The sequence below is a fragment of the Sipha flava genome, unplaced genomic scaffold (assembly GCF_003268045.1).
Source record: "Sipha flava isolate LNK unplaced genomic scaffold, YSA_version1 195_pilon_pilon, whole genome shotgun sequence".
NCBI classification, from domain to species: Eukaryota; Metazoa; Arthropoda; class Insecta; order Hemiptera; family Aphididae; genus Sipha; species Sipha flava.
Window position 1 is genome coordinate 37,032 of NW_020272762.1, and position 26,840 is coordinate 63,871.

At 36.8% G+C, this 26,840-nt stretch overlaps 1 protein-coding gene across 1 annotated transcript in view; it reads right to left on the minus strand.

Annotated features, from left to right (window-relative positions):
* Positions 1 to 26,840, minus strand: part of LOC112681715 (LIM/homeobox protein Lhx8-like) — a 57,189-nt gene that overhangs the window by 16,715 nt on the left and 13,634 nt on the right. The window contains exon 2 of the mRNA XM_025552009.1: positions 7,648 to 7,752. Within this exon, the coding sequence (XP_025407794.1) occupies positions 7,648 to 7,720 (73 nt within the window). The 5' untranslated portion in view covers positions 7,721 to 7,752. The remainder of the gene's footprint in view (positions 1 to 7,647; positions 7,753 to 26,840) is intronic.

Here is a 26,840-nt window from a genome sequence, read left to right on the forward strand (position 1 = left end):
ACACACACACACACACACACACACACACACACACACACACACACACACATATGTAGCACGCGCGCACCCACATACACGTGTACGTATACATTTTCGCGTATAATTACGCGCGCGCAAGAACCTTTGAAGGGAATCCGAGACGAAATGGCATTTCGACTTCACGTACTCATTTTTTCCTCCTTCCCTACACACTCGCCGACCAGTAAACAAGCAATATTCGCCGGACTCTGGTAATATTATAATCAACGAGTTTTGCGTTTACCCTCCTCTGCCAACACCACCTTTTCACCAAACTTGTATAAATACCTGCGTGCGATTGCGGGTTTCCCGTCGTAAAACAACAGAGCCACGAACAAACGAAACACGTAATTAAACTATTAATCGAAACTCGACGAGGGAGCAGACGGGAAAATAAAGAGACCAAGAGAGAGAAATGGTGAGCGAGAGATATGCACGCGATGTTAGGGATTCGAATAATAGAGAAACGAACGAGGCAAGAGAGAAAGAGAGAGAGAGAGAGAGAGAAACACACACACATAGACTAACAATCAAACAAATTCTGAGCTCCGTTGCTTAATATGCAAGTAATTAATTCCACAATAAACAGGCCTGGGCCGTTTTTGTCCGTTAATGAATTTTCTCGGACGAGTTAATTAGCGTCTTCAAAACACATGGTACAACATAATGCTAAATAATAATAGTAATATTATATATCCTGCAGCGTTTGCTAAATTAGTCGCTGCTAAATTAATTACGAACGCTACGAGATATGTTAGTCTATTTATGTTATATTCTGCTTCGATTGATATCAATCTTTAGTTCATCGAGTGCGGGCACATGACACGACTTATTTGTTGTATGGATAAAGTACATATATGTTAATCGTACGTACTAAGTATATATTTTTTTTTTATAGTAGTCAGCGTTCCAAGTAATTGAAGTCACTGCAGGAATAATAATCTTTTTTCTAATGTAATTACGGATCGTGCGCTTCCGAGAGAAACAATGGATAATATATATATATATATATATATATAATCTTTTCAGTTATTATAGTTTTAATTACTTCCATATAGAGTATTGGTGTTTTTAATCGAATACAAATACGAGATTAAATTAATGTAATCGTTACACTTTTGCAAAGGTCATTAGAAAATACCTTTGTAAATTAAAATGAAAAATTATTGATTTTAGAGCGTACTCTAAGTTTGTTTTGTTCATTATTCCACAAAGAATTAGATACGTTTAATTAAAGCTAATCCGAATTTATTACTATAGTGGGTAGATTTTATTGAATTAACGTATTACGTGTATTAATTATAATATTGACGAACAACTTAATTTTTATTTGTAATAGCGCATTCAACAGTTTTAATTCCTTTGCATGTTACATAAGGTATTATTCCCGTACTATAAGTATCTTCGACGATTACCTATATATATATATATATATATACATAAATTATATGGTACGTTGATCATTATTATTCATGTTGATTAAACATAAAATATAAATGTTAAACAGACCTCGTTTACTTTTGGAAAAAAGGATTTATGTACCTCGTAAATTATATTCGAATTTCTTTAAGCCTATCTGGTTGATAACATATACGACTCGTACAGTGAAATGCTGTGATTAGGTTGACAATGTTAAGTCCACATTACTCAATGTTTGGCAAAGTCAAGTTGGCTGTTAGTCAAAAAAATAACAATAGTTTTCAAATTCCTTAGGGCTTAACGTTTTTCTGGACACAATCCTTCGTTATTGGTTCTATTCTCTATTCTGAACTCCCCCGCATGTGCGGCGTACTATATACTACCGTATACCATACCATGTGATCGGAACTCAGTCGTAACACGGGACGAAACAAAAACGTTATGACTTATAAACGTAATAGCCAAAATCAGCTTTTACAAGGAAAAACGTTTTGCGGGCCGACAGTTATAAGGTTATTTGTCATTCGGAAGGTGTGTCCGGACGCTGTCCGTTTAAAGGGAGAAACACCGGCTTCCTGTCCCTGCCTAATCCATTCAACGAGGATTCCCCGGGGTGTCATCCGCTTTCTAACAACTCGATTTTTCAAAAAAAAAAAAAAAAAAAAAAAAAAAAGAAAAGAAGAAAAAAAAGAAAAAATTTAGAAGAAAATAGTAGAAGTTTGCAAAAACGGTCATCTCCCAAAGGATAATTCGATATATAAGGGTCAGCAAGCGAGTACGCGTTGTGTTCAATTCCGCTTATTGCATTCTAATGCTTGTGCATCGATTTAAATGTCGCCCGTAGGCCATAATAATGCAATAGCATTAAGGCCGTATAAAAATGGACGACTGTTGTTGCTGGAATATTATTAACTTAGTCGGATCGATTTATTTGCACTAGACCGCGCATTATTGTATAAAGAAAATCGAAACGATTTTGCGTCGATGAAAATTAACACGTTTGGTTTTGCAAAAACCCCGGAAATGACGTGGGTTGCAATTTGATATGCAAGTAGGTATAATAAGCGTTCGTTTTATTTTCAAACATTTTAATTGATCTTAAAATAATCTAATGCGCATTTAAGACTGAAACCACATATAAATATATTAATAGTTAATGTCAATGCTCGTCTACCGCAATAATCATCAGAAATAATGCATTTATCTCAATTTTTTTTTTAAGTATTGATCTACATTAAAATAATGAATTGAATTTTGGGAGAACTGGAGGTATAGAAGAGAAGCTCCCGGCGATTGAGGTCATCAAGGCTTATAGGATCAATTAAAAAGTTAATCCCCACCGGCCAACTAACCGTTTCATTAATCCAAATAATCCTGAACAAATACCTTTTCATCTTTATGAACGTTTACTTGGGTAATGTATAGACGGCTAATGATTAACGGGCGGCAAGTAAGAAATATGAACAAATATTGTTCGATGCACAGACCCCGGAGGAGCATGGATATATTGGTTCGTCTACCGTCTGCTTGGTTAATTCAAGAAAACTATTTAATTCCCAATGTGTATTAATAATGGTTTATTAAACCGGTGTTGGTGAGTTGATTCCCGAGACTTAATTTATGTATTAGTTGGTTCCCGGGCTTATTTAAGGCAGGTATGAATTGATTCTCAAGTATCAACGAACAATTTCGGCCTATTAGTATTACCCAGGAGATATCACAACGAGATTAGCCAAACACTTGGAGTCTCCCAAATTTTTTTTTTTTTTCGTGATTTCATAATTTGAATTATGGTAATATGATAATTTATTTATTTTCCAGAATGTACGCTAATAACAACTGCTGTTTAAAATTAATTGTCATAAACTCTTAAACGATAAAATTCTATAAAATACCATTTTTTTTCGTTACTGATATACAACAATATAATACCTAAGGGGATCCAACTCGTACTTCTTAATAGGCACGGAACAATTCACCCGTATCGATACAGATAATTAGGTACCTGGGAATCAACTCATACGCAGCCTAATAAACGGCATAAAATGTACCATGTGTACTTACAAAAACGCATTAAATATTAAAAATAACACATCAACTGCAATTGATACGAACATTTTTCTTCGACGTGTTAATTTATAATTAATCAGTTATTCCGATGAAATTGATACATTATGGTTCCCTATTTATAAACAAGCATTTTAATAATATTTAAGGGTATGAATCTTAGTTATACAAGTTTTGCTTGGAATTTTTATTGAGCGACATTTAAGTCCAATTCTACCAGAATAAATATTTAAATATTTGGAATCAAACATGCTCTTTTTGTGAACATTTAGATAAAATAATCAAATTAAAACATTTAACTAAATTATTACATTTTTTTTTTTTTTTTAATGATATCTGTTAGAGCTTCGTAGAATGTAAATATGGAAATAAAAGGAAATCATATAACTAATAGAGGAAATGTAATGTTATTTCTTCTGTAACGGGTATTACCTAAAGGGCGATAACTGATTTTTATAATTGGTAAATAATAATTTAATTTTTAAAGTAAAAAATTAAGTAGGTATAGGATATTATAATATACTATATTACATTTACGTCGCATATTAAAGTGTAATTGTAAATATTTTTTATTCAAATTTCATTTTAAGCGTTAAGATCAAATATTTTATAATAAATGCTATTTTGATGTCAAAGATGTTGGAAAGAAATAAACAAAAGATTTGATTTCCATTATATAACTTTTTATTACAGTACATTCTACTTTTTTTCTTTTTTTTTTTTTTTTGTCAAAAATAAAAATACAATAAATTGTGTTTCTTCCGCGTCTTAAACGTCCCCGAAACGTAACACACTATAATGCATTCGTCACAAACGGATTTTAAACGCGTACATATACGCTCATACAAATATTGTACAATCGCTAGCTAAGCAAGCACTTTTATCCATTCATACGAGCTAGTATTAATATACACAGTGTTTAAATGTATATTGTGTGTGTACGCCTGTATGTAATGGTGTGTACGCAGGGAAGACGAAAAAAACTACTCGTACACAATTCTCTTCACTCGATCTATTTAATATGTATCAAATGTATATTCTGTGGGAACCTCGATTTCCAAACGACGTGCATTTATTATTGAAAAAGAGTATTCTTCGGTTTAGGGATACACACACATATATATATATATATATATATATATATTTTAATAAAACATAAATGGGGAGCTATTATTTTCTCGATATTTTATTATTGAAAAAAAAAAAAGCTAAAAAAATAATAACCAGAAATGACTTTTGGGCGTATTTGCGTGAGGGGAATAATTCATGTTGCATTAGTCCTGCTGTTGCTGCAGCTCAGTTCTCATACATCCCTAAGTCGAAACCCTCGAGAACATAAGGAACACGTGTATATCGTCGTCCGAGAAAACGAAGGATATTAAATGCGCACGAAACGCAGTATGAAACGCGGTGGATAACCGTTTCTCGTGAAACCAATTTAATATTGAGGGATTTTCAATATTCGTTTATACCGATGCCGGACACCGGCTTACACCGGGGTATTGGGAGGAGATGACTTTTGGTTTGGACAGATGAAAGACCTTTTTCTAATACACTCTATCGCCGTTTACGCGTACCAATACATTATTATGGTATACAAATATATATTGTACTTGTCATTCTTATACATTGTACACATCTATATAAATCAATTAATTGTCCCGTGTAGTATGTAAGAGAATAACTTGAGAACAGCTTGACCGATTGAACTGATTTTTTTGTTGTATCCGTAGTTATCTGGACAAGATTTGTACGAAAGAAAATTTTTATAAAGTCTACGGAATAAGTCGAACATTTGTCACTAATAATTATATGATACATGACGTCTTCGATGGTTTGTGTGCGATGGATTCCAAATTCAATGCATCAGCTGCACGAGTTGCGCATCTACAGTCGTGTCTTAAGGAATCACACCTTTAACTGATTTAGATGAAATTCGTTACAGAGGTGGATTGTACCTTAGAAAAGGGCATAGGCTACCTTTTGTCGCGAAAAAAGAAACACCTGATTAAACCTGAACGGGCAACTGTTGTTTTTTTGTTACTATAACAACTGAAGAAACTGAAAAAGGAACCCCGCCGTCACACACCTGAGTGCGCACCTAGAAAACGGTGAACGCATATATTTTACTGAAAATAATTGTCTACAGCTACGAAATAAAACAGGGTTGAAAGAGAACTTCAATCAGATCATGGCAAGAAACAAAGCTCAAAAAAACAGAACAAGAGAGATTCGTGCACAAGTATCTTGAGAATAGCGCCATGAACGTTTGTGATAAATAATATTGAGAACATGGATTGACAGCGCCATTGACAGCTCATAGTCACATTTAGAGCACGGGATTGAGAGATAATGTGAATCAGCCGTCCATTAACATGTGCATCATTTGTTAGTATTAAGTTTGAATATGCGCCAGGCATTAATTCTTTGCGCATTTTAAAATTACTGTCGGTGCAATGATCAAAGTATACCAATTTTGTCAGGCGTTAATATTCAGCAACGAACAACCCGAAATGTGTTGCGCATCGGGAAAAGTTATACTTCGTTATACTTTTTACTCCGCCCGAGCTTTTAAAGTTACTTCTTGCTGGTCAATCAGACGAATTATCTTTGTGCAAAACACGCAAATTAATTTCTTCCTTCCAAATTACGTCATATAGAACAACCAACATTTGCGGTTTCACAACAGATGAACGTAATATTGAAACCATACGATTGGATCGTTGATATCATCGCCTATTGATGACCTGAAATTTCTCCAAATCTATTTTATGGGCAATTGTGAAGAACGCGTGATAATAACTTGGTGCCAGTATAATTTTGTCGAACAAGGCGAAGAGAGAGCAATTGTGGGAGCGTGGGAAGATTTCGTAGAAATTCCTAATCAATTTATTTAATTGTTTTAAATAGTGTAATCGCAATTAATAAATGACAATTATCAAATATCAAATCTTCAGGACTTTGCTGTTCAGGAGGGAAAATTTTTTTGGACCCGAACTACCTGAACCGTTAAAAAATGTCTTAAATTGTTCTCATAGAGATCCAAAACATCATTTGTATAATTCGACTGTTCAAATGACATCGTTTGATGCAACAGAAATTAAGCATGGAAACTTTAAGTCAACATTTTAATTCAAGGTAAATTTTACCATTTGGCTGGTTCTCTATTACCCAATAATCCAGTAGAAGTTTTTATGTAATAAATTTCACGGGTGATTCAGATAATGAAATAAAAAAGGCGTTTTTCTGTTGCTCCTGATATCGATATAAAATATTGTTTGATTTACAAAACTACGATAATAATATTTTTTTATTTGCTAACAGTAATCCTGCCTGACATAAAGATAAACATTTATTCTCATGGAAGAAGTTAGATAATTTAGCTAGTATAGCATATACGCGTACATTATAACAGGTCATGAGTCATAACATGAGATATGGCGAACCGTATATTTATAAATATACACATAAAAAGAACGAGAGAAAGAGAGAAGCCTAAATTAAATATAATATGTATGCGTTATATATTCTGTTGTTCTGGACCCCTCTCTTCGACGAGACCGATAACACGCAATATGTAACTAATAATTTTACAGTCGGAACACTAAATAGGTGTACCCGAAATCTCGAAAGTTGTAAATTGGGAGGAAAAAAGAGGGTAACAAGAGAGCAGCGGCGACGGAGATGGGGAAAAAACTTCGGAGCGAACGATCGCATTTATACACCGGTACACGTTGGCGTACGGCTGTGTGCAGAGTGAGGGGGGGGGGTTCCCGATCGGGAATTCGTACACATATACGGACGCAAAACAAAGGGTTATGTATTGTTACACACATATTCAATTTGGAAAATGGCTACCCAAGGAATAACCCGTCGCTTTTTCTTCCTCTCCCTCCCCAGGGCCAAACGGTCGGTTTTCATTTCCACGCGTTTTCTACTCTTCGGCGCGCACGATTTATTTAACACCCGTTTTCCTAACGTCGGATGCATTATGGAACAGAAATGTTCCATTTTCTTTCTTTACGAGTGACACGCGACTACTGTATACTGCCGCACGGCAATGCTGCGCACGGTATGTGTGCATAAACAACGTACGGCCAGGGCTGTAGGATTTGATTTTTAATATTCACACGTCTGACTTACCGTTTTCTACTATGTTCAACATCGTCGCACCAGTCGGATATTTTACAATATCGTATTTTCTATGGACATCCATCCCAGGCGTCCATTATTGAAATTGGTGCCCATCTGAAATCGAAAAATGTGAATGTTAGCGTCATTTAACGTGATCAAGTTATAGATTTTTTTTTATCTTTACGATCTCGTTGTTATAATAATAATAATTATTATTTTCAATATACGTCATTAAATAAATTTATGAAACACATAAAAATAAATTATACACCAAATGTATCGCAGCATACCAGAGTTATTTATATATATATATATATGTGCGTGTGTACCGATTGGACCAATTCAACATCCAAAGAATATTTTATAATGTCGAGTTAAATCTCTAGATTTTTTTTTTTTTGCATTTCGTCGAGAACGTGCCGATAATCACGAAGTTCTTTTTTTCCGACTTCTAAATAATCAAAGAAATCCCTAGGCTAAAAAAAAAGTTTTTACAGTAATTCCCTATGCAGAACTCGTTTTAAGGTTAAATTGTCCACCTGTTCCACCGATAAAAAAAAAAAAAAAAAAAAAAAAAAAAAGACCAATATTATTTCTTCTTCCCGACAGCAATTTTTCCCTCATACGTTCGTGTATACTTGTGTGTGTATTCTTGTCTGCATGTATATTGTATGTATGTGTATGTACGTCTGCGTATGTGTTAGTGCGTGTGAGCGTGTGTTCAAAATATAATGAACGCATTTTATTTCAACAAAAAGGCACGTCTCGATGGTACACTCAATCAACTTCAATTCACCACCACCGACGGGCGTCGGCATTTCCTCGGCCTTTCCCTGTGCCGCCGCTGATTGCGAACCGAGCACTCGTTTGCTTCATTTGCCTTTACATAAAACCTAACCGCATTATAATCACGTATGCGCGTGCTCTTCACTACCAACTGCTACTCCGATAGTATATAGAGTGCGAAATAAAATACGAATATTTTTATTTTTTCCTAAAAACGGATCATCTTTATCCATAAACACGTATACTACACATACGTGTATATATTCGTAGTGTATACGTGTGTGTGAGTGAATGCAGACGTACATTTATATAAAATCTGATTTTTAAGAACGACTAATGAAAGAAAACCTTTTCATGGTCGATTTGGTGTGCACCTCAATAAGAGGTTCGATGTCCCCCTCGCTACAGTTATACTCGTTGTTGTAAAATATATACATCGCATCGTATCTGTATTTGAAACGAATTTAATACTATATACAACGATGGCGATATGTAATGACAACAACAACAACAACAACAACAACAGTAACAATAATAATAATGTAGATGGGTGACCGTCGACTTGGGAGGGGACGAGAGCATGGCTGCAGCTGATAGTTTATCCACGGTCTCCTGAACCCAATCAACAGTCCCTTTTTGGCGGAAACGAAGGGCAATCGTTTCATTATGGTTCATTGTCGGCGGCGGTCGATAGGCAATCGTCACAATTAGGTCGTCCTTTGAGAAACGTGTTTTTACCCGCTCCGTCTCAATCAGTACGGAATTTATATAACACGAAGCACCCTGCAGTCCTTCGTGAATCCGATGTGAATTTTCAATTTTCGACCTTTTTCCGTTCTACACACACACACATAAAAAAAACTCACAACTATGTACATAAGAAACAGTTTAATTCTTGCAGTAGTGATTTCATCAAAAAGCACATATTTTACTCTTAATTTAAAATGGGAACAATACTTTTATAATGTTTTTTAAATTACACTGGATTCGTGATGTTTTTTTTTTTGAATTATAAATAAATGTAAAAATCTTAAATAAAACTGATTGCATTATAATTATTAGGTTATATTATTAATTGTTTAATAATTTACACCATTAATGAAATTAAACAAGTATCAGTTCTACACAAAATTATATTTTACTATATTCCGAGAGAATTTATCGAGTTCAATTATATAAAAAAAGGAGTATTTTTGGACTGGTTTCATTCAATTAGATTTAGAACAATGTTAAATTTGGAAGAAAGACAATTCTATAAAAGGTAGTGTGTTACATTATATTATAGTTATACATTATTCTTTTTATGTTACCAATTCCATTTTTGAATCCTAAATAGATATACAATATACTAAAGTATAATTTTTTATGTTAACACAATAACACCTTAGCTGAGCAGAATATTTTATTTGTATTGTGTAGAACGTTAAAACCGTTTTTAATCTAATGGTGTATTAAACACAAACTTGTAATAAATGGGTTCATTTTCGATTTAGGCGTATTCTTTGGTACAAAAAACTAAATGTGCATCGTCATAAACATCCGGGTTAATTAAATGAGTCTAATGGGGGTTTTTCCAGGAATACAATGGCCACCCAATGCTTGAAAATGGTAAACAGATGGTATAAAACCAAGTAGAAATCTGTAAGTGTTTTATATAAGAATAGCGAAAAAGAAAATTACCGAACATAATTATTCCACAGGACGTGGAGCAGTAAATAAGTTAGAAACTGATGGAACAAATATTTCAATAAACAGTCGCACTACCGCGGCCGTCGTATGGACGTGTCGACATTTGAATATTGAATTAAATCCATTTGAAAATGTAGGCATCCCATAAATGGACTCTAATTATCGTATTAAAATCATGTATACGGGGTGGGTTTGAATAAATCAGCAGAAATCTACCGCAATAATCTAGCCTAACCAACAGCGGTCAAGATGAATTCAAAATCGTTTTAGTTTCAATGAAAACCTATTCCCCCTTTTTAGACCTAGGATAACATTTTGAAAAGCATAAGTTGGTAGTTTAATTTTTGAAATGACTGAACAACACGAAATGGAACAAGGGATAAAATTGATGTATCATTCGTTTAATGAATAACAGAAAAAAAAGACTCCCTAAAGCACAGTAATAATTTTGATGAAAGCACCTCTACATTTATATGGCAACGACTCTCACTCTCCCCCACAGTAGCGAACAATCCGAAAAAAAAGCCATTAGGTTTTTAAAATTTAATGAAATGTTTATAATTAAATATTACATAGTTGTGTTAGGTGTTCAACAGCAATGGCGCCGGGTTTCCTCGATTAATTTAAAAAATAATAATAATGGAATTGGATTTCCCTCACTCCGCCGCTTCCACTAACTCATTTTTTTAATGAATTTTATAGTGACGTACAATGCGTACGTTGTGATGTTTGAATTTTGCTGACTGTTATTAATTCTTTTCAAGACTCATCGATCTGATGAAACCTTTATTAATATGGGATTTAAAAAAATAAATAAAAAGAGGAAATGGAATAGGAGCTCGTCGGAACAGACTGGGGAAGACCGGAAATTAGCGACGGAAACGCCTTTGGGTACCACCAATGCAAAAGGGGTGGAATCCGTAATGTATATTTGGGTGTTTATGTGCGTGTGCGTGTATCATGCGTGTGTATACGTTAGGTATATATTATGTTTGCATGCGACCAATCAAATATAAAAACACAAGCGGTGTAACGCTAAAGCGTATAATATTGGAACTTAATTTTTAATTTTGTTCTATGAATGATGATGAGGTTTACGTGCATAAATAATCATCGACCAAAAAGTTGTCTGGGTAGTTTAGTACATAAACGTGTATTAAGCCGCGTGTGCTCAAGTGAGTACAACGTTTTGTTTTATTATGAGGAATGTTCAACAAAAAAAATTAATGATATTTCGGAACTATAAATTTAAATTTCAGTAAAATCATGTTTGTTTGATTTGTGTAAACGAATAAATTTCGAGTTCACGACCAACTAATTAGGTATACACGATACGCTCTACGGCATAGGTATTGATAATGTATTAAGAGTAAAACAACACAACTCGAGTAGGAATAAAGAATAATAATAATAATAATAATAATAATAATAATAATAATAATAATCATACCAAAATAGTAGCGAATTTCCTACGATAAATCATCCATCCCTTCTAACTTTTAATATAACCTATGATTGATGGTGACAAAATAAAAACACATTTTTCGAAAAACATTAAGGTTTTACGTAATAAAAGTAATCGAGGCCAAACAAAATACACGAAAAACTTGGCCAATTTGCTTAAGTGTTTTCTTTCGCGTAGTAACACCCGGAGCGTACGACGTACATAACACTCGTATTATAACACAGTACGCATACACCGACGGTTGCCTTTAGACTACGGTGTATAGTACAGTTTCAAGGGCGATTTCAGATTAGGGCCGAGAGAAAACTCATCGATATTCTGGTGGAATTGATTTCGATCGAAGCACGACGGATGTGCGACCGCGGACGAACACGTAGCCGATATTGAAGTAATTTTATGTTTTTATTTTTTTTAAAAACGTTTTATCTGCATTCGTGAGTGTACGCGGTTAATTGAATTCGAAATCAGTCGACACACTATCAGTAATTAGAAAAAAATAAAATAAATAAATAAAACGCCGTCAGTGAACGCCACTCTTGAAACACGCGTTTAAACATGCATTGAAATATACGTATATACGAGTACGTAAACGCGTTTATCACGGGTCGGATAAGGCGGCGGCGGCGTGCTTCAGACCGGCAGGGTCTGGGAGCGGGAGGGGAACAATGAATATTGCACGGGATTATTGGTAATCCCACTAAAAGCGTCAGTTTGATCAAATTTATGCTGTCCCGCTCGTGCGTCCAATTCGCAATTAGCCGGCACACGTTTGGCGCGCGCGCGCCACCCACCCCTACCTCCACACCTTCAACCCGCACCGATCGCCGTGCGTTCTATCCTGCACCGCCCCACGCCACCTCGTCCGGCGGTGGAAGATCTCATTCGTCGTAAAAGCTTTTGCCGGGCGGAAAACCCATTCGTATTGTTCATTAGCGTTGATGAAAATAGCTTTTCCACCGAGGCAATCAATCCAAAAGAGAGCGAAAGACTGAGAGCGAGTGCACGGACGCGCGCGCGCTCGCGCTCCCGTGTATGTGTGTGCCCGAATGAACGGGATAGAAAGAGACCGGTCGGGACACGGAGGAATGGGCGGAGAGAGTATTGATTCTCCTAGCCCCCAGAATTAATTTGTAGAGTGGTTTGCGGTTTTTTCCTCCCCACCGTCCACCACCACACTATGTATACACCGAGTGTGTGTGTGTGCGGGCGCATACGAACGTTCCCCTTAAACGATATTGCCGCCGGTTCCATTTATTTATGAGTCCGATCTCTAAAGTCTAAAACATTGTATACATATACATATAAATATATATAGATGTGAGCATACGAGTGAGCAAGCGAATGAGTGAGTGGGTGTGTGGTGTGTGTGTGTTCGGACGAAGGGAGACGGCACAGGAGATAAGTCTGAATGCTGCTCGTGGAGGCGCTTCTAAAAAGAAAAACACGGGTTTTCCACTTTGGCATTGTGTTAATGCGCTGTCCGCTGCACACACAAAATGCGAAATGCATTAGAAAAACTCTCCTTCCATCCACCTCCCGAAATCCCCTCATCCCTATCTCTCTATCGTTCTTACACACACATACAAGCGCGCGCACTCCATCGTCACCGAGTCGTCTTTCTCGTTCTACTCTCTCGCACACGCCGGCGGCGGCGGCGGCGGTTCACTCCGTGCGCGACGTCGTCCCTGTCACATTCAATACTCTCGAATTCCGTTAAAAGATTCCATTTACTTTTATAGTTAATGCCTCTCTCTTGTTCTGTGTTTATCTTCGCCCTTCCACCGCTCTCGTTCTCCCCGTCGTTTTATTACCTCCGATACATTAGCTTAGCGTCATTACGCAAATTCCGATGCCCGAAAGCTTTTTAAAAGCTTCGTGTTTTCGTTCGAGTTTCTTAAGACGACGACTGACGGGGAGATGACTGCGCTGTGAAAGTAGTGGTATACACCCTATATATAAACTACACAACGGGAGTGGTGCCGTTCTTGTGTGCATGTACATGCTGTGTGTGAGTATGGAATGGTGATGGGCAAGGGGGGAATGGTACTGATGGAAAGGACAATGGTGAGAGAAGAACCTTTTCGAGTTTAGCCAATCCAATCGGATTCGATTTTGATTCTCTGTGTCTTTAGTCTTTCCAAGACCGAAAGCTTTTGGGAAGTCGTAAAAATTTCTCTTACGTATATTATATAAACGGTATGAACGTATTAAATAAACGCCGAACGCGAGAAATGTAGAAAACTGTTCGAGATTTATGTGTATTTTCGTATTTGTCAGAAAATACGACTTAAGTTGTAAATCTATACAGACTTCCGAAAAATACCATCCGATAGTACTCCAGATAGAGAAATGCTGTTAGATTTCCAGTTAGATTGACAGATACTAATTTCAATACGCAAAAATATTTATACATGCAGGTACTTGAAAAAATATACTATTCGATTGTAAGATAATAATATTAAATAAAATAAGCATACGACTACCAAAATGAGCGGTAATCATTAATTGGAAATCTAAAATGTATTTAGAAAACGATAATACATCAAAATGATTTAAGTCAATACTTTCTTACTATTGTTAGGATTCGTGAACACATTCGCGTATTGATATTTCAACGTGCCTTTATATGGTTGTCTACTACTACTGCGTGCAAGTATGAAATATGAACATACGTGCAACGGGTACAGAAATGATGGAAAAAGTACGTTAGCTACGTCTTAACGCATTACAAATGATCTGCAATGCCGATTCATTTCTTGGCACATAAAAAAACAATAATGTCACCGCAGCGAGTTGTCGTATAAAGAATAGGGGGTTATGATATGATGGAAATTTCCAAAGTTAATGTACTCAATACAAAAAAATGTGCAATCGACAGTTGTTCGATGATTTCATCGAAATATATGTGATGAGTAGTGTGTTCGATAGTTCGTAGTCGTTATTTTAAAGTCAAAAGATCGAAGTGGATTTCGATGTGTGTAGTGTATACGCGAATGGAAATCGGTTAAACTTACTGTTGGAAACGTTTGCGCAAGAATGGGTAAAACGTGTGCTGAGCATAGGTAAATATATAAACCTAAAGCGGTTTTGAAAAATATAACCGAAAAAAAGTTCTCGGCAACACGAGGTGAACCTTAAGCGGTAATACGGTTACGACGAAGAGCGTATCAATCGGGGGACACTTCGTCGGCGTTATTGAAACGTTCGTGCGAGCTGGGCCAGCCTCCGCGCGTTTTTTTTTGACTCGCGCCTCGTCTCGGGAGCGAACGTCTCAAATATCCTGTACAACACACGATCACCATTGCAGCAGCGGAATTCGATGTGCACTCGTATTACGTTATTACTATTTCTCTTTCTCTCCGTGTGCGCCGTCGAACATACACATACATTATCCGCAACAATATCGTTACTATTATTTATTATGACGAAATTCGTGATTTGCACGGCGTGCACGTGACAGGCCAGAAACACGTCATGCGATATACGACGCCCGTGCTGCTGCTGCTGCTGCTGCTGCTGCTGCACCGACTTTGGTGTATCGACTTCGGGGTTAACGGCGCGGATACTGCGGCGGGGGTGGACGCGAAGAGACGTGCGGCGACGGTGCGCGCAGTGTACGCGATTTGATTGAGAAAGAACACACGGGTTGTCCGGCGGTGGCGATACGGGCTCGGATATAATATATCCGACGTGGCGGGGACGAGGGACACGGGGCTGCTGCTGCTGTAACGGCCAATTTTCCGTCTGGACCGGCCCGCTATCATCCCCGGGATAAACCGCGCGGAAAATTGGGAATTCGATTGGAGTGCCGCTGCGTGTATGCGTGTAGCAGTGCGCGCGTGTGTACAGTTCGCCTCTCGTAATGTCGGGAGGGTGCGTGTGTACGCGCGCGCGAGGTATATTATATACGGCACGGCAATTTCGGAACTGTCCCGAGACCGATAACGCGATATTGTCTGTCAAAAACGGAAACAATTTCACAAACAAAAAAAAAAAAAAAAAATAAAAAAAAATAAATAAATAAAATACGTATACGCGTAGCCGTTTGGGTTTGTTTTTTTTTTTTTTTTAACCGAGAACGCTATTCGTATATATATATATATGCATATAGGTAATACTATACGCGCACCGTTGCGCGGTGACGTCTTTTACTTTTATTTATTTTTCTGTCCGTTTTACGGGTGTTTTATGTATTCACGAGGATTTTACGGCTAACGTATTTTGGGCGTGCGCGCGCGTGTGGTTAAAGCTGTCAACGCGACTCTCCCAAAGGTTCGTACCGCGCGAGCCTACGCACCGTTTAAGACCATCATACGAGTGGTGCATGCGTAATTCGTATATTTCTTTTTACCGTTGTCCCGCGTTCGTTAGCATAATTATATTTACACTATAGTTTTCGAACGCGCTTAATTTACTGTGAGCTGTACCGTTGCAGAAATTAGAATTAATGATTGCACGAGATCTTGCGGCAGCGCAACAACGCGGTGGCACGAGAAAAAAAAAAGAGAAACATACATTTTTACACTGTGTTTTATTATTGCGACGTATTATACTCTATTCTTACAGCCATATCGACGATGTATTTGAAAAAAATACATTTCAAATTAAACTCGTTATACCCATTGCGAAAGTTCGCAATAGACAATTTATTTATGTAATAGAAAAATGTAGGTGCAATCGAATCAATACATAAACACATTTTTACAAATCAATAAATTAATATAAAATCGAAAATTGAAAGACATATCGAAATGACAGAGAGTGTTTATTAAAATATATGTTTCGCAGCATTAGGATAAACTATGTATGAGAGGGTGTAATTATTACATAAAATCATTTTAAAGTGCTTCCTTCCAGACAATATTAGCTACAATAAGTAATAATATTAGTATTGTTTGTGAGTTGTTTATTGTTATATCAATTGGTAAGAACCAATGAGAATGCAGTATTTGGAAAAAATTTAAAGCAAAGTAGATTGTGCACATATAACTTTCCTCGAACTCAACGAATTTAAGCAGTTAATAGCTCAAAAGAAAGATCAGGAACCACTTAGTGTCCTTAAACTTGGGTTAACAGCCTACGTTAATTAGAACTTTAGTTATAGAGGTTTGAGTGAGAGAAAATATTGAAAAATCTTGAAAAAATTGAATGTAAAGTCGATTGTGCATGCATAACTTTCCTCAAACTCAATGAATTTAAGCAGTTAATAGCTCAAAAGAAAGAACTTGATCTACTGAGTATTTTGAGGGTGAAACGATCAAGATCCATTCATTAGAAGAGAAGCTATAAGAATTTGAATTACTTGAGTGAATGTGCCCCATAAGAAATGTACAGGGAAGGAATCGTGTTGGTGGGAGTTAAGTACATTTCAATGATTGATGACATATCAGTGCCTAAATACCTTTCATTAAAAAAAAAAAAAAAAGAAGAAGGAAATCGACCGGATAGAAGGGCCATAGTCAGATAGACTGACTTTAGTTTTCATAAATTTTTTTTTAAATATATAAGATTATGTTATATTATAAAACCGGTAACAAAAATAAAGATTAATTCGTGCGATATACTGATACTCGTAAATCTATTTATACGATAAAAGAAACTATTTTTTGCTTTCTTGTAATTTGACCCCGCCTTTTTCACAGTTAATATTTTTAGAATGATTTGTTTATTAAATAAAAAAATCAAATATTACAAAGTACTAGGTATACATTCTCGTAGCGCTCTACAAATATTGAAATAACAAAACTAAAATAGACACGTGATTCGGTTTGAATCCATTAGTATTCAACTCACTGTTGTATCTACACTAAATTTTACACTGTCACACCAACCGTATAGTTGTACCCGCTGTAGTGGAAATCTCGTTAGTCGTTGGCACTTATAAATAACAATAAGTAACGCGGCAAATCAATTACGAGCAGATAATTATTTTTTTTTAACCACGTATAGGAACGAAAGCGTTTTTTAAAACGAATTCAACATTAAATTATTGTTTTTAAGATACAATAAATAATCTATCGTTATTACATATTGTACGTAACAATAATTTCAAATTTGTTTCATAAATACACCACTAAATGTTGAAATGCCTGGTTAACCACACGTACGTTGGTATAATTCTCGAATCGATTTACCTTCCAGTATGACGCAGAACCACTAGCTAAATTGTGTTAAATTATACTTCCATTATATCAATGTATACAGTTAACATGATTTCGTTTCAAACGTTTCACTTAACCAACTATTACATGACAACAAAGCAAATTTGACTAACATGTTAAGACGGTAATTTCTACCGTACTTAATAAAATAATCAAAGCTGAAAATGTATTAATATTAAATAAAATCGCTGTAACTAAAATATAAGTTTTCGTAACACGATTAAAGAATTTTCTGACGAAATGGTTTCGGAGTTTAAAAAGGTTAATTCAAAAAACTGAACGGATTAATCAACTTGGTGAAGTTCTTCTTTTAAGAGGTGTAATTTATTTTCTTTAGGGTCTGATGAGTTAATTGGGAAGGGATTACTTATTAATGAGAATTGTGTTGTATCAAAGTTTATTACGCAAAGTACGATGAATATGAAAACGAATATTTTAAGACATTCTAAAATATTACTTTTTTTTCATGTAGGGATCTACATACGACGGTGCACGTGCATATAAAGTGTATAATACCCGTGTATATATAGTACATTATACTGAACCCAGGATTAAGAAATTTCAGGGCTAAGAGATCAATAGTATTCAAACATTCTACAAATATATACCGATTTATATATACGTACATTCTAATTATCACGAAGATATATTGGCTGATTGAAATTCCGTTCGTTTACCGTGTAGGGATACTAGGAGCCAAAACTTATTGTTTACACATTTATTCGACGAGGGCGGTTTAATGTAAATACGTAACATCACAACTCGAAAATATAAAACAAATTTATCTAACCTTTCGGTTTTGCAAAGTATTTAAAGCGCGGCAATAACTATATATAGCAATGCGTGGGCATTAAAATTAGTTAAAAATAAAATAGTACTCATATTAATGATTAAATTTGTGTTTACATTCTGTCTTGGAAGTTTATGAGCTAAATACAACATTTATAAATTATTAAATCTTTTAAAAAATCTGTTTGTCCATCAGATATTATATACTTTAATCCGACTTGTATATTATTAAATATTAACGGTTCTATTTAATTAATATTCCATGAACGTTACGTCAGAAATTATTAATTTTTAAACTTATTTTGTCGTATACCTATATTCAGCCAGAACTCAACTTCTGTCAGGAGCGTTATTTAACCAAAACAAACAATACAATTGTCTTTGTCAATACACTTTTAAAGGTTCGCAAAGTGGTTATCTATATCTCTCAAAAGTTTAAAAAGTAGAAAAAAATAGTCGGAAACAGTAGTAAAATTAAAACAATAATAATTAGTAAACATTAACAAAATAATAACTATTTTTAACTGACCGAAAAAGAGTCGTTTTGCTAATGGTAAATTATTTATTTTTAACGCGACCAAGATTCATAGACAATACACCCTACACGTATATATTTCTTCGAAAAAACACAGAAATAATTATTGAAAATCAACAGTGTTATTTAAGAATATGAACTGTGAGTGTAGTGTCTTTTTTGGATTATGCGAGAAAAATTTTCGACAAGCTCCTAGAAGGCATATTTTGTATGAGTTTTTAGGAAGACATCCAAGGCAAACAGATCCAGTCAAAAATGTATGACTATATTGTAGTAATTATAAGAAAATAACAGAAATAATAAGTCGTTTGGTATAACCACAGAAACCAAACAGTTTATCATAGATGTTTTTAGACCCGATTCTTAAACGAGCCAGAGTGAAGAATTAATCAAATATTCATTACATTCAAATAAGTAATGGAAAAAAAATGTTTTTATAAAACCATATTGATTTGTTTGTACAATTTTCATAAAATTAAATTGATAAACAGGAAAACACCTAGTGTCCTTTCGTTCGATGGCACTTACTCTCGGATACTTCGCATCGTTATGCTGCTGGGTACAAAAACGCGCTTGATTATAACAAAGAAAGGAGAGGGGGAAGGGGTAGAAATGTGCATTGAGTTAAGAACGCGGCTAATGAAAAACAACTGCAAAGGTTATTATTGTGCGTACGTATTACAATGCGCAATTTAATGATGACGGTATAAAGTTCAATCTTACGGTATACTTTGCGAATATTGTAATTGCATGCACAAAGCGGTGAGTAAGCGCTCTGTGTGTACACAATTACAATATTTGCGGAATTCCTTCGTTTTTATTTTATTTTTTATTTTTTATTTTACTTTTAATTATTACTATTTAAAAGAAACTCCGAGAGGCGGTGACGACGGCGCGTAAAATATAAAGCGCCTCGCGGATTTATTGAAAAGTACGCCTATCCAAAGTCGGCGGCAGCGGCGGCTATCGAGAACAATTAAACTTATCGTCGTTATTAAGAGCTAACTCTGTAGCCCGTAGCACGTTAATTGGTACTCAGCCGGTGCAAGTCTTCCGCTCCCGCAGCCCTCCTCCTGTCGTTCCGGTCGCGCTTTTCGGAGGGGCCCGCGATCGAGACCGACCACCGACAGGGCTACACGGCACCACGACGGTCGCGGGAAAAGAAGGAAATATAAAAATTGTGTTCAACGAAAACGGGACGGGTATTACAAAGAAACCGTCTGCGCGGTGCACGTGCACACGCGCCCAAACCAACCAATTAGTCGAATTGAAAACTTAAGGTTCAAAAATGAATAATAAAAAAGATAAAACTGACGTGGCTGTGGGAGGAAACAAAATTAGAGACCTTTACGTTCCTTCTCTCTTGAGTTGTAATTGGATTATCGCGCGCTTTATACAATTATGATTTGATAACTCTGAGTGTTTCAGATCGCTTTACTCGCAACGTGCCGTGGTTCCCGGAAGCCGTTCGTTTTTAGTTATTTACCCCACTGCATCGCCGCCGATTGATCCGAATACGAAAACGAAACACGGTAAACCGTCGCCTAAGATAAATGTTGTGATGCGATCGCACTCCGAAAACCGCGGAGTGGCGTACATTCTGGTAAAACACAACGCAGACGCGTCCTAAGTACCCTATGCGATTACGTCGTAGCCGGTCGTAAACGTGGCTCGCACACCGTAATATTTCTTCGCATTTCTTTTAATTTTTTACGACGAATCGAAATCATAAATTAAACTTGACGAAGCGAATTACATCGAAACCTACGGATATACCCATTATTTATTTCCCGAACAAATTGCCCGTTTCAATTTTTCAAAGGACATTTGCATACATAATGTACACGTTCAACGCGCGCGCACAGTATCGCGTTCATTTTTAACGCACAACACAAAAGCAATCGGTATACGCACGACGAATAGCGATAAATATGTCCGGAGCAATAATATTTCCTATGCGCGCGAATATTCGCCGTCGACTGGACATTAGAACCTATATATCATATTAAAATCGGATTATTCGCAGCTGTGTGTGTGAGTTTGATAAAAAATGCATTTATTAATTCTAGTGGGTTTCTACGAGGGGTGAGGTGTACGTACACAGGGGCGAAAAGCCCGTGGGAAAAGAGATACGAGACTCATTTTACCCTGTCCACTGGGACACGACAAAAACCCACGTGACGCGTACACGTACTAACCCTATGAATTAATTTCGAATTTTAGTTCGATTATAAAACACCCGAATTCGAAAACGGTTAACGAGACACCACGCGTTTGTGCGCGTGAGTGTGTGCGGACGTACGTTTTTTTTTTTTTTTTTAGCCCCGCGCTATAAGCAGATACACACATTATAATAATAACAATTTTCCCTAGCACTACTGCCGCTTTTCTCCCTATTACGCACGGAGATCGTGTCCAAACAATGGGTTTCGTTGTGCAACCTCAACGCATTTAAATTATATTTAAATTTTTTTTCCCTCGAACGGAATTCAGTACAAGCCAATCATGTGAGACGGTCACGTTTTAATCTGGTTTATATGCATATATATATATCTACATGTACACTATATTGTATATTTTAATTTCCTTCGAATATTTTCCGACTCCAATGGGTTGTGTGTACGGTCCGTCGTAGACAAAACGGAAAATCTCATTCCCGAAACCTATTAACCGCATAATGCGATACCGAAAGCGAGAACAATTCCAGACCTTCGCCGCCGTTATTCATTAACCGAACCGATACAGCGTATACACAGTGTTACGTATGATTACAGCAACGCGTACACGACACGAACGCGTTCACACAAACACATAAACACGCATACGTATGCACACGTTGGAGCTAAGAACCAGTGATCTTTTGTTGTCATTAATCACTCGATCGCGCGGCTGCTATCCGAAAAGTCCAATTAACTCGGTCTCCGGTCGAGAGACTTGGGTGCCGCTGCCGCCACCGATGTACTACGACTGTATTTCCTCTTAACCTCTCTTCGATTTCTAATTTATAAGCACACGTCGTGGCTGTGTTGTAATTGCTTTTTTTTTTTTTTTTTTAATCCAATGTCCGATGGAACAACAGTACGTTTGCTGTACACCGCGAGGTTTGTTTGTTGTGTGTCAAATGTTTCGGCCAACACAAATAACGGACACATCGTGTCGGGCACGCGTGTAGTGCATACCAATTACCGACCGTTTACGGGTTTTGTTTGTTTAACACCGATTAGTTCGTTTTCAAGACATGTAGGTCAACGTGTCTTCGCGATGTGCTCGGGGGTTCTTCTTTAACTAGGTACGAATCGATCGTTATCGCCGCATTCGCAGCGTTAAAATTGTATTCCACGTTGTTCGCGTGTAAAATTTAACATTGCTATCCACAAACATGCAAATACAAAGAAATACATAAACAAGAAGTTTTTTTTTTTTTTTTTTTGACTGTTCTATCCTCCGTTTGTAAATTTAACAGGAGAACTTGGGTTCGATCTATTTCCAAAAAATTGTTAGTATACCACTAATGAGGTATGTTAAAAAAATGTTTGTTCGCGGACCTCTGGAGTTAAAAACATTTACGAGTGGTGAAAATAATATGCTTAATGGAAAAACGATTTTCCATGCGCGGATTAAAAAACTATAATTATGTGTATACCGAGGAATCTGATAAAACGTGTACTACATTTACATGTGTACGTTTATATTATTTTTTAAATCAATTAAATAACAGCACGCGACCGATTAGATCAATATATTTAATTATACCCGTAATGAATATGTCGATTTCAATATCGACATGCAAAATAGGTGGTAAAAGTAAATGAAAACAGTAAAATCAAACGACGATAAATGTATTATTTGTATTATACCCTCGTTGCGAGCGAATTCAAACACCGAGTCATGGTAAACCGTGTTCTGGTATGTGCGGTATATAATCCGACGAGGTGCTTGTAATCGAGTTTTCTTTCTTCTCGACGACCAATCGGTCAACGGTGGTCACTGTAGACGATAATCGTAGGTTTTGGCCGCAAGGCAATCATACACCGGATGGTCGTTCGACGGAATCGTTCGAAGCATCCGACCGCAGCGATACAGCCGTGACAGTTGGTTCTCGGCGAGCGTACAACTGCAGTTAGCAAATGCAAGACGCGTAGTTCACGAACACGCGTGCGTACGGTTTTCCATTATTTTTATTCCTACCCACCGCTCTGCTCGCCACAACTGCACAACAACATTCGTCCATTATTCGCGTATTATTTCTACGGAAAAGGCGTTCGAAGGGTTAATTATCGTTCAAACTTGACCACGATGCGCGGCTGTCATGTCGGGCGAACCGCACCGTACTTTTACTCCGGTTTTATTCTTGTAATACATTTTTTCCCCGTTTCGCACACATGCGCGCGACGGATTCGAATTCTTTGCGCACATACGAGTACAACAAATGTCGCACACGTCGTGGACGACCAAGGCAACTCGTGTGCATACGCGTATTGATGCACGCGACCGCGTGTTAGCGCGCGCGTTGCGTTTATATTTCCTTGCGCGCACATGATGCTACATAAATCCTAAATACGGATTGAGCGCGTGACTAGAAATCTTAAACGCTACTGCAACTAGCTGTGCGTGTAGTGTTATTATTGGCTTCGGACCAAAAAAAAAAAAAAATAAAGCGAACACAATGCCTATAATAATAATGATAAGCCGACCGGGTCTAGCTGCGGAAAAAAAAAAAATTAATAATCTTATTACATTCGACACTCGGCTGCACTACTCGTTATAATACGCTCGTGAGCTGCAAACCGTCATACTATATAAAACTGTATGAATACTGCACACACACACACACACACATACCTACACAACGGAACACACACACGCACAAATAAACAAATACGTATGCGTGTGTACAATGTACACGGTACATGTTTAAAGTTGCCAGGACTATGTCACGTATCATGCTCCAAAGACCGCTAATGCCCGCATATAATTTTCAAAGAAATCGATTACGGCCACCTGTTGTGTTAATAATCCTACGCATCCGACTCGCGCTGCAGTATTTAACGCGTGCAGAACCGAAAACCACACAAACACCTATTTTACAGGACATCGCCCACAAAAAAAAAAAAATTAATTCGTTTTGAGTTTTCAGCCCATTTGCGTCGAAATAAAAAAGGTACATTTTTTCCGACAGCTCATTTGCGCGAAATTGACCGAGTAAAATTATGTCAGGTATTGTATTTTTTTCTCATATAATTATCAATAATACAATTATATTTGAATCGTAGTCAATTGCACGATTTTTTTTTATTAATAATAATCAATCAAAATAAAATGTAGATAAATATTTTATTAACAAATTATCATAATCTATATTGCAATTGAATACAAGTATTTGTACATATTTATAACACGTTAATTTTTTTGATTTTATAATTGTAATAATAACTTGATTATATGTTACAGATAGGACGTCTTTGAAATATACGAATTAAACCAAGTCATTAATGTAAAATACTTACACAGGCGCAAATGGGGGGTAACATCTACTTCACCATATCCTATCGAAAAAGTTGCGAATACCTACGTGTGCATCAATCGGATAAAAAATAGTACAATGTATGTATTGTAATGCATAACAAGTGTTGGGTTTGCAATACATAATAAATTCATTATCAACAAAGAAATCAGGAAAAATAATATTATAATAATATACGTTGGCCATTGTTTACCGTATGATTTCTTAAAATATGGTTCAATCTAAACATAATTTAATGGTTCCTCTTTTAAATCTTAACACTAGATTTACAGTACGTGATCCAACCTCTTCATATGTTAAACGATTGCAATAACTTATCTATTATAACTATACGTAGACATTTTATATGTTTGTGAAGCATCAACTATAACGGGATCAACTGAAAATGAAGTCGACCGGATTGCGTTTGATACACATAAAAGACGAAATAATTACATTCATATTATAAGTACACGCGAGAAACAAATTGCGAACCAACGGCAACGGTGAAAATAAAAATTAGGCAATTACTTATATAATCATGGGGTTTAAAATAAATATTTTTTCTCGGTATCGAAAGAGAAAGGAATAATTAAATAGGCAGTTACGAGGTACCGTAATTAACATATTTTAGCTGTTAATAGCTGCGAATAGTGTCAAACAACCCCACCGCGTCTTGTAGATTAGTTTACTTGTGATTTATTATTGAAAAAAAAAAAAAAAAAATTTAAAACACACCAAACTGTTCAAACAACCACTCCTGCGGTGAAATTGAATTTAGTGTAAACAAATATTATACGTTTTACGCGCTTACACGAAGATTTCGTTTCGCGCATCAGGTGCGTAACACAATCCAAACTACGGTACGAAAAACGTAACGCCACTCGAGTGCGGTTAAATAAGGCTGGTTAATTTTGTTTATAATAGAGACGCGGGACACGACGGACGAACGAATAAACATTGCTTCGGGCTTAACACGGCAATTACCCGAATAAACGCCCGCGCGGTATGCGGTACAATACGGAAGGCGTTTTTGATTTACTTTCCATCGATTTTCGTCCGAGTGCAGTGCGCGCACCACTACCCGCGGTAAACCCGGTCGCGGGCAATATGCCGAGATCAAATCGAACAATCGGAGTTTATCAGGCGTGGGGGGGGGGGGATCACGAGCGCGCGCGTGAGAATCGAAATTTTTACTATTATTTTTTTTTTTCCGTCCATAAATCATATTGTCCTGCCCGTTATCGAGTGGATTCTTTTTTGCCGGCCACCACCGCCGTGTGAGTCATTCGCCACCACCGTTGGTCGAACTCGGGCTGCTCGGCGACGGCGATAAGAACGCGGCGGCCGAGAGTCACGTGCGTCGCATGGAGGCTAATTCGATTATGTGTACACAATGCGGTCCCCAAATTGCCGTACTCGAACCATAGAGACCGGCCGAGTACAATGGGCGCAGAATTAAAAGCCCGACACGCACAGCGGCTCGAACGCGATTTTACGTATTATTATTTTTTATTATTATTATTATTATCATCATCATTATTAATCGTACACACTCGCGCATACGCACGACGGGACAAGTGACGTGAACTCGATTCAATCAGTCGTACGCAGAGCACCACCGCACTTTTTGTTCCTCTTAAAACACACGAGAGGGTGGCGTACATGCATCGTGTGTGCGTGTGTGTATACGTATAACGCCCGTCGAACAACGCGGCGCAATGCGCCGCACGAGTATGAGCGGAGTAGTTGCACGCGGTGCGGTGGAAGAGGGCTTTTTAAAAACGTTATCTGATCAAAGGGGTGCTATGCCAAATTACCCTCATATTTATATAGTGTGTGTGTGTGTGTGTGTGTGTGTGCGCGCGCGCGCGCGAGTGTACGTGTTGTAGTTTTATTTTTTAAGTGCACTGTAAACTTTTGTTTGCCCTACCAAAATTGATTGAAATAATGTACGGCAAAAGTGCATGCGAAACATAATGTTTGTTTCGTATTATAATTAATAGTTACGATAATCTATCGGTATAGTTGTATTTTATACAAATAATAATACACACACACACATATGGATATACGCGCTCGAATACGACCTGCAGTGACTGACACCACTAACCCTTCCTCTGCCATCACCACCACCACCACCACCGACTGCATAGTTGTTTGTTTACAACAATAATTACTACGGCACGACGCGTCCGGATAAATTAAAAAATGTATACATATATAAATACTTAACACGCGTAACGTTTATTAAAATCATCCATGTAAATTATT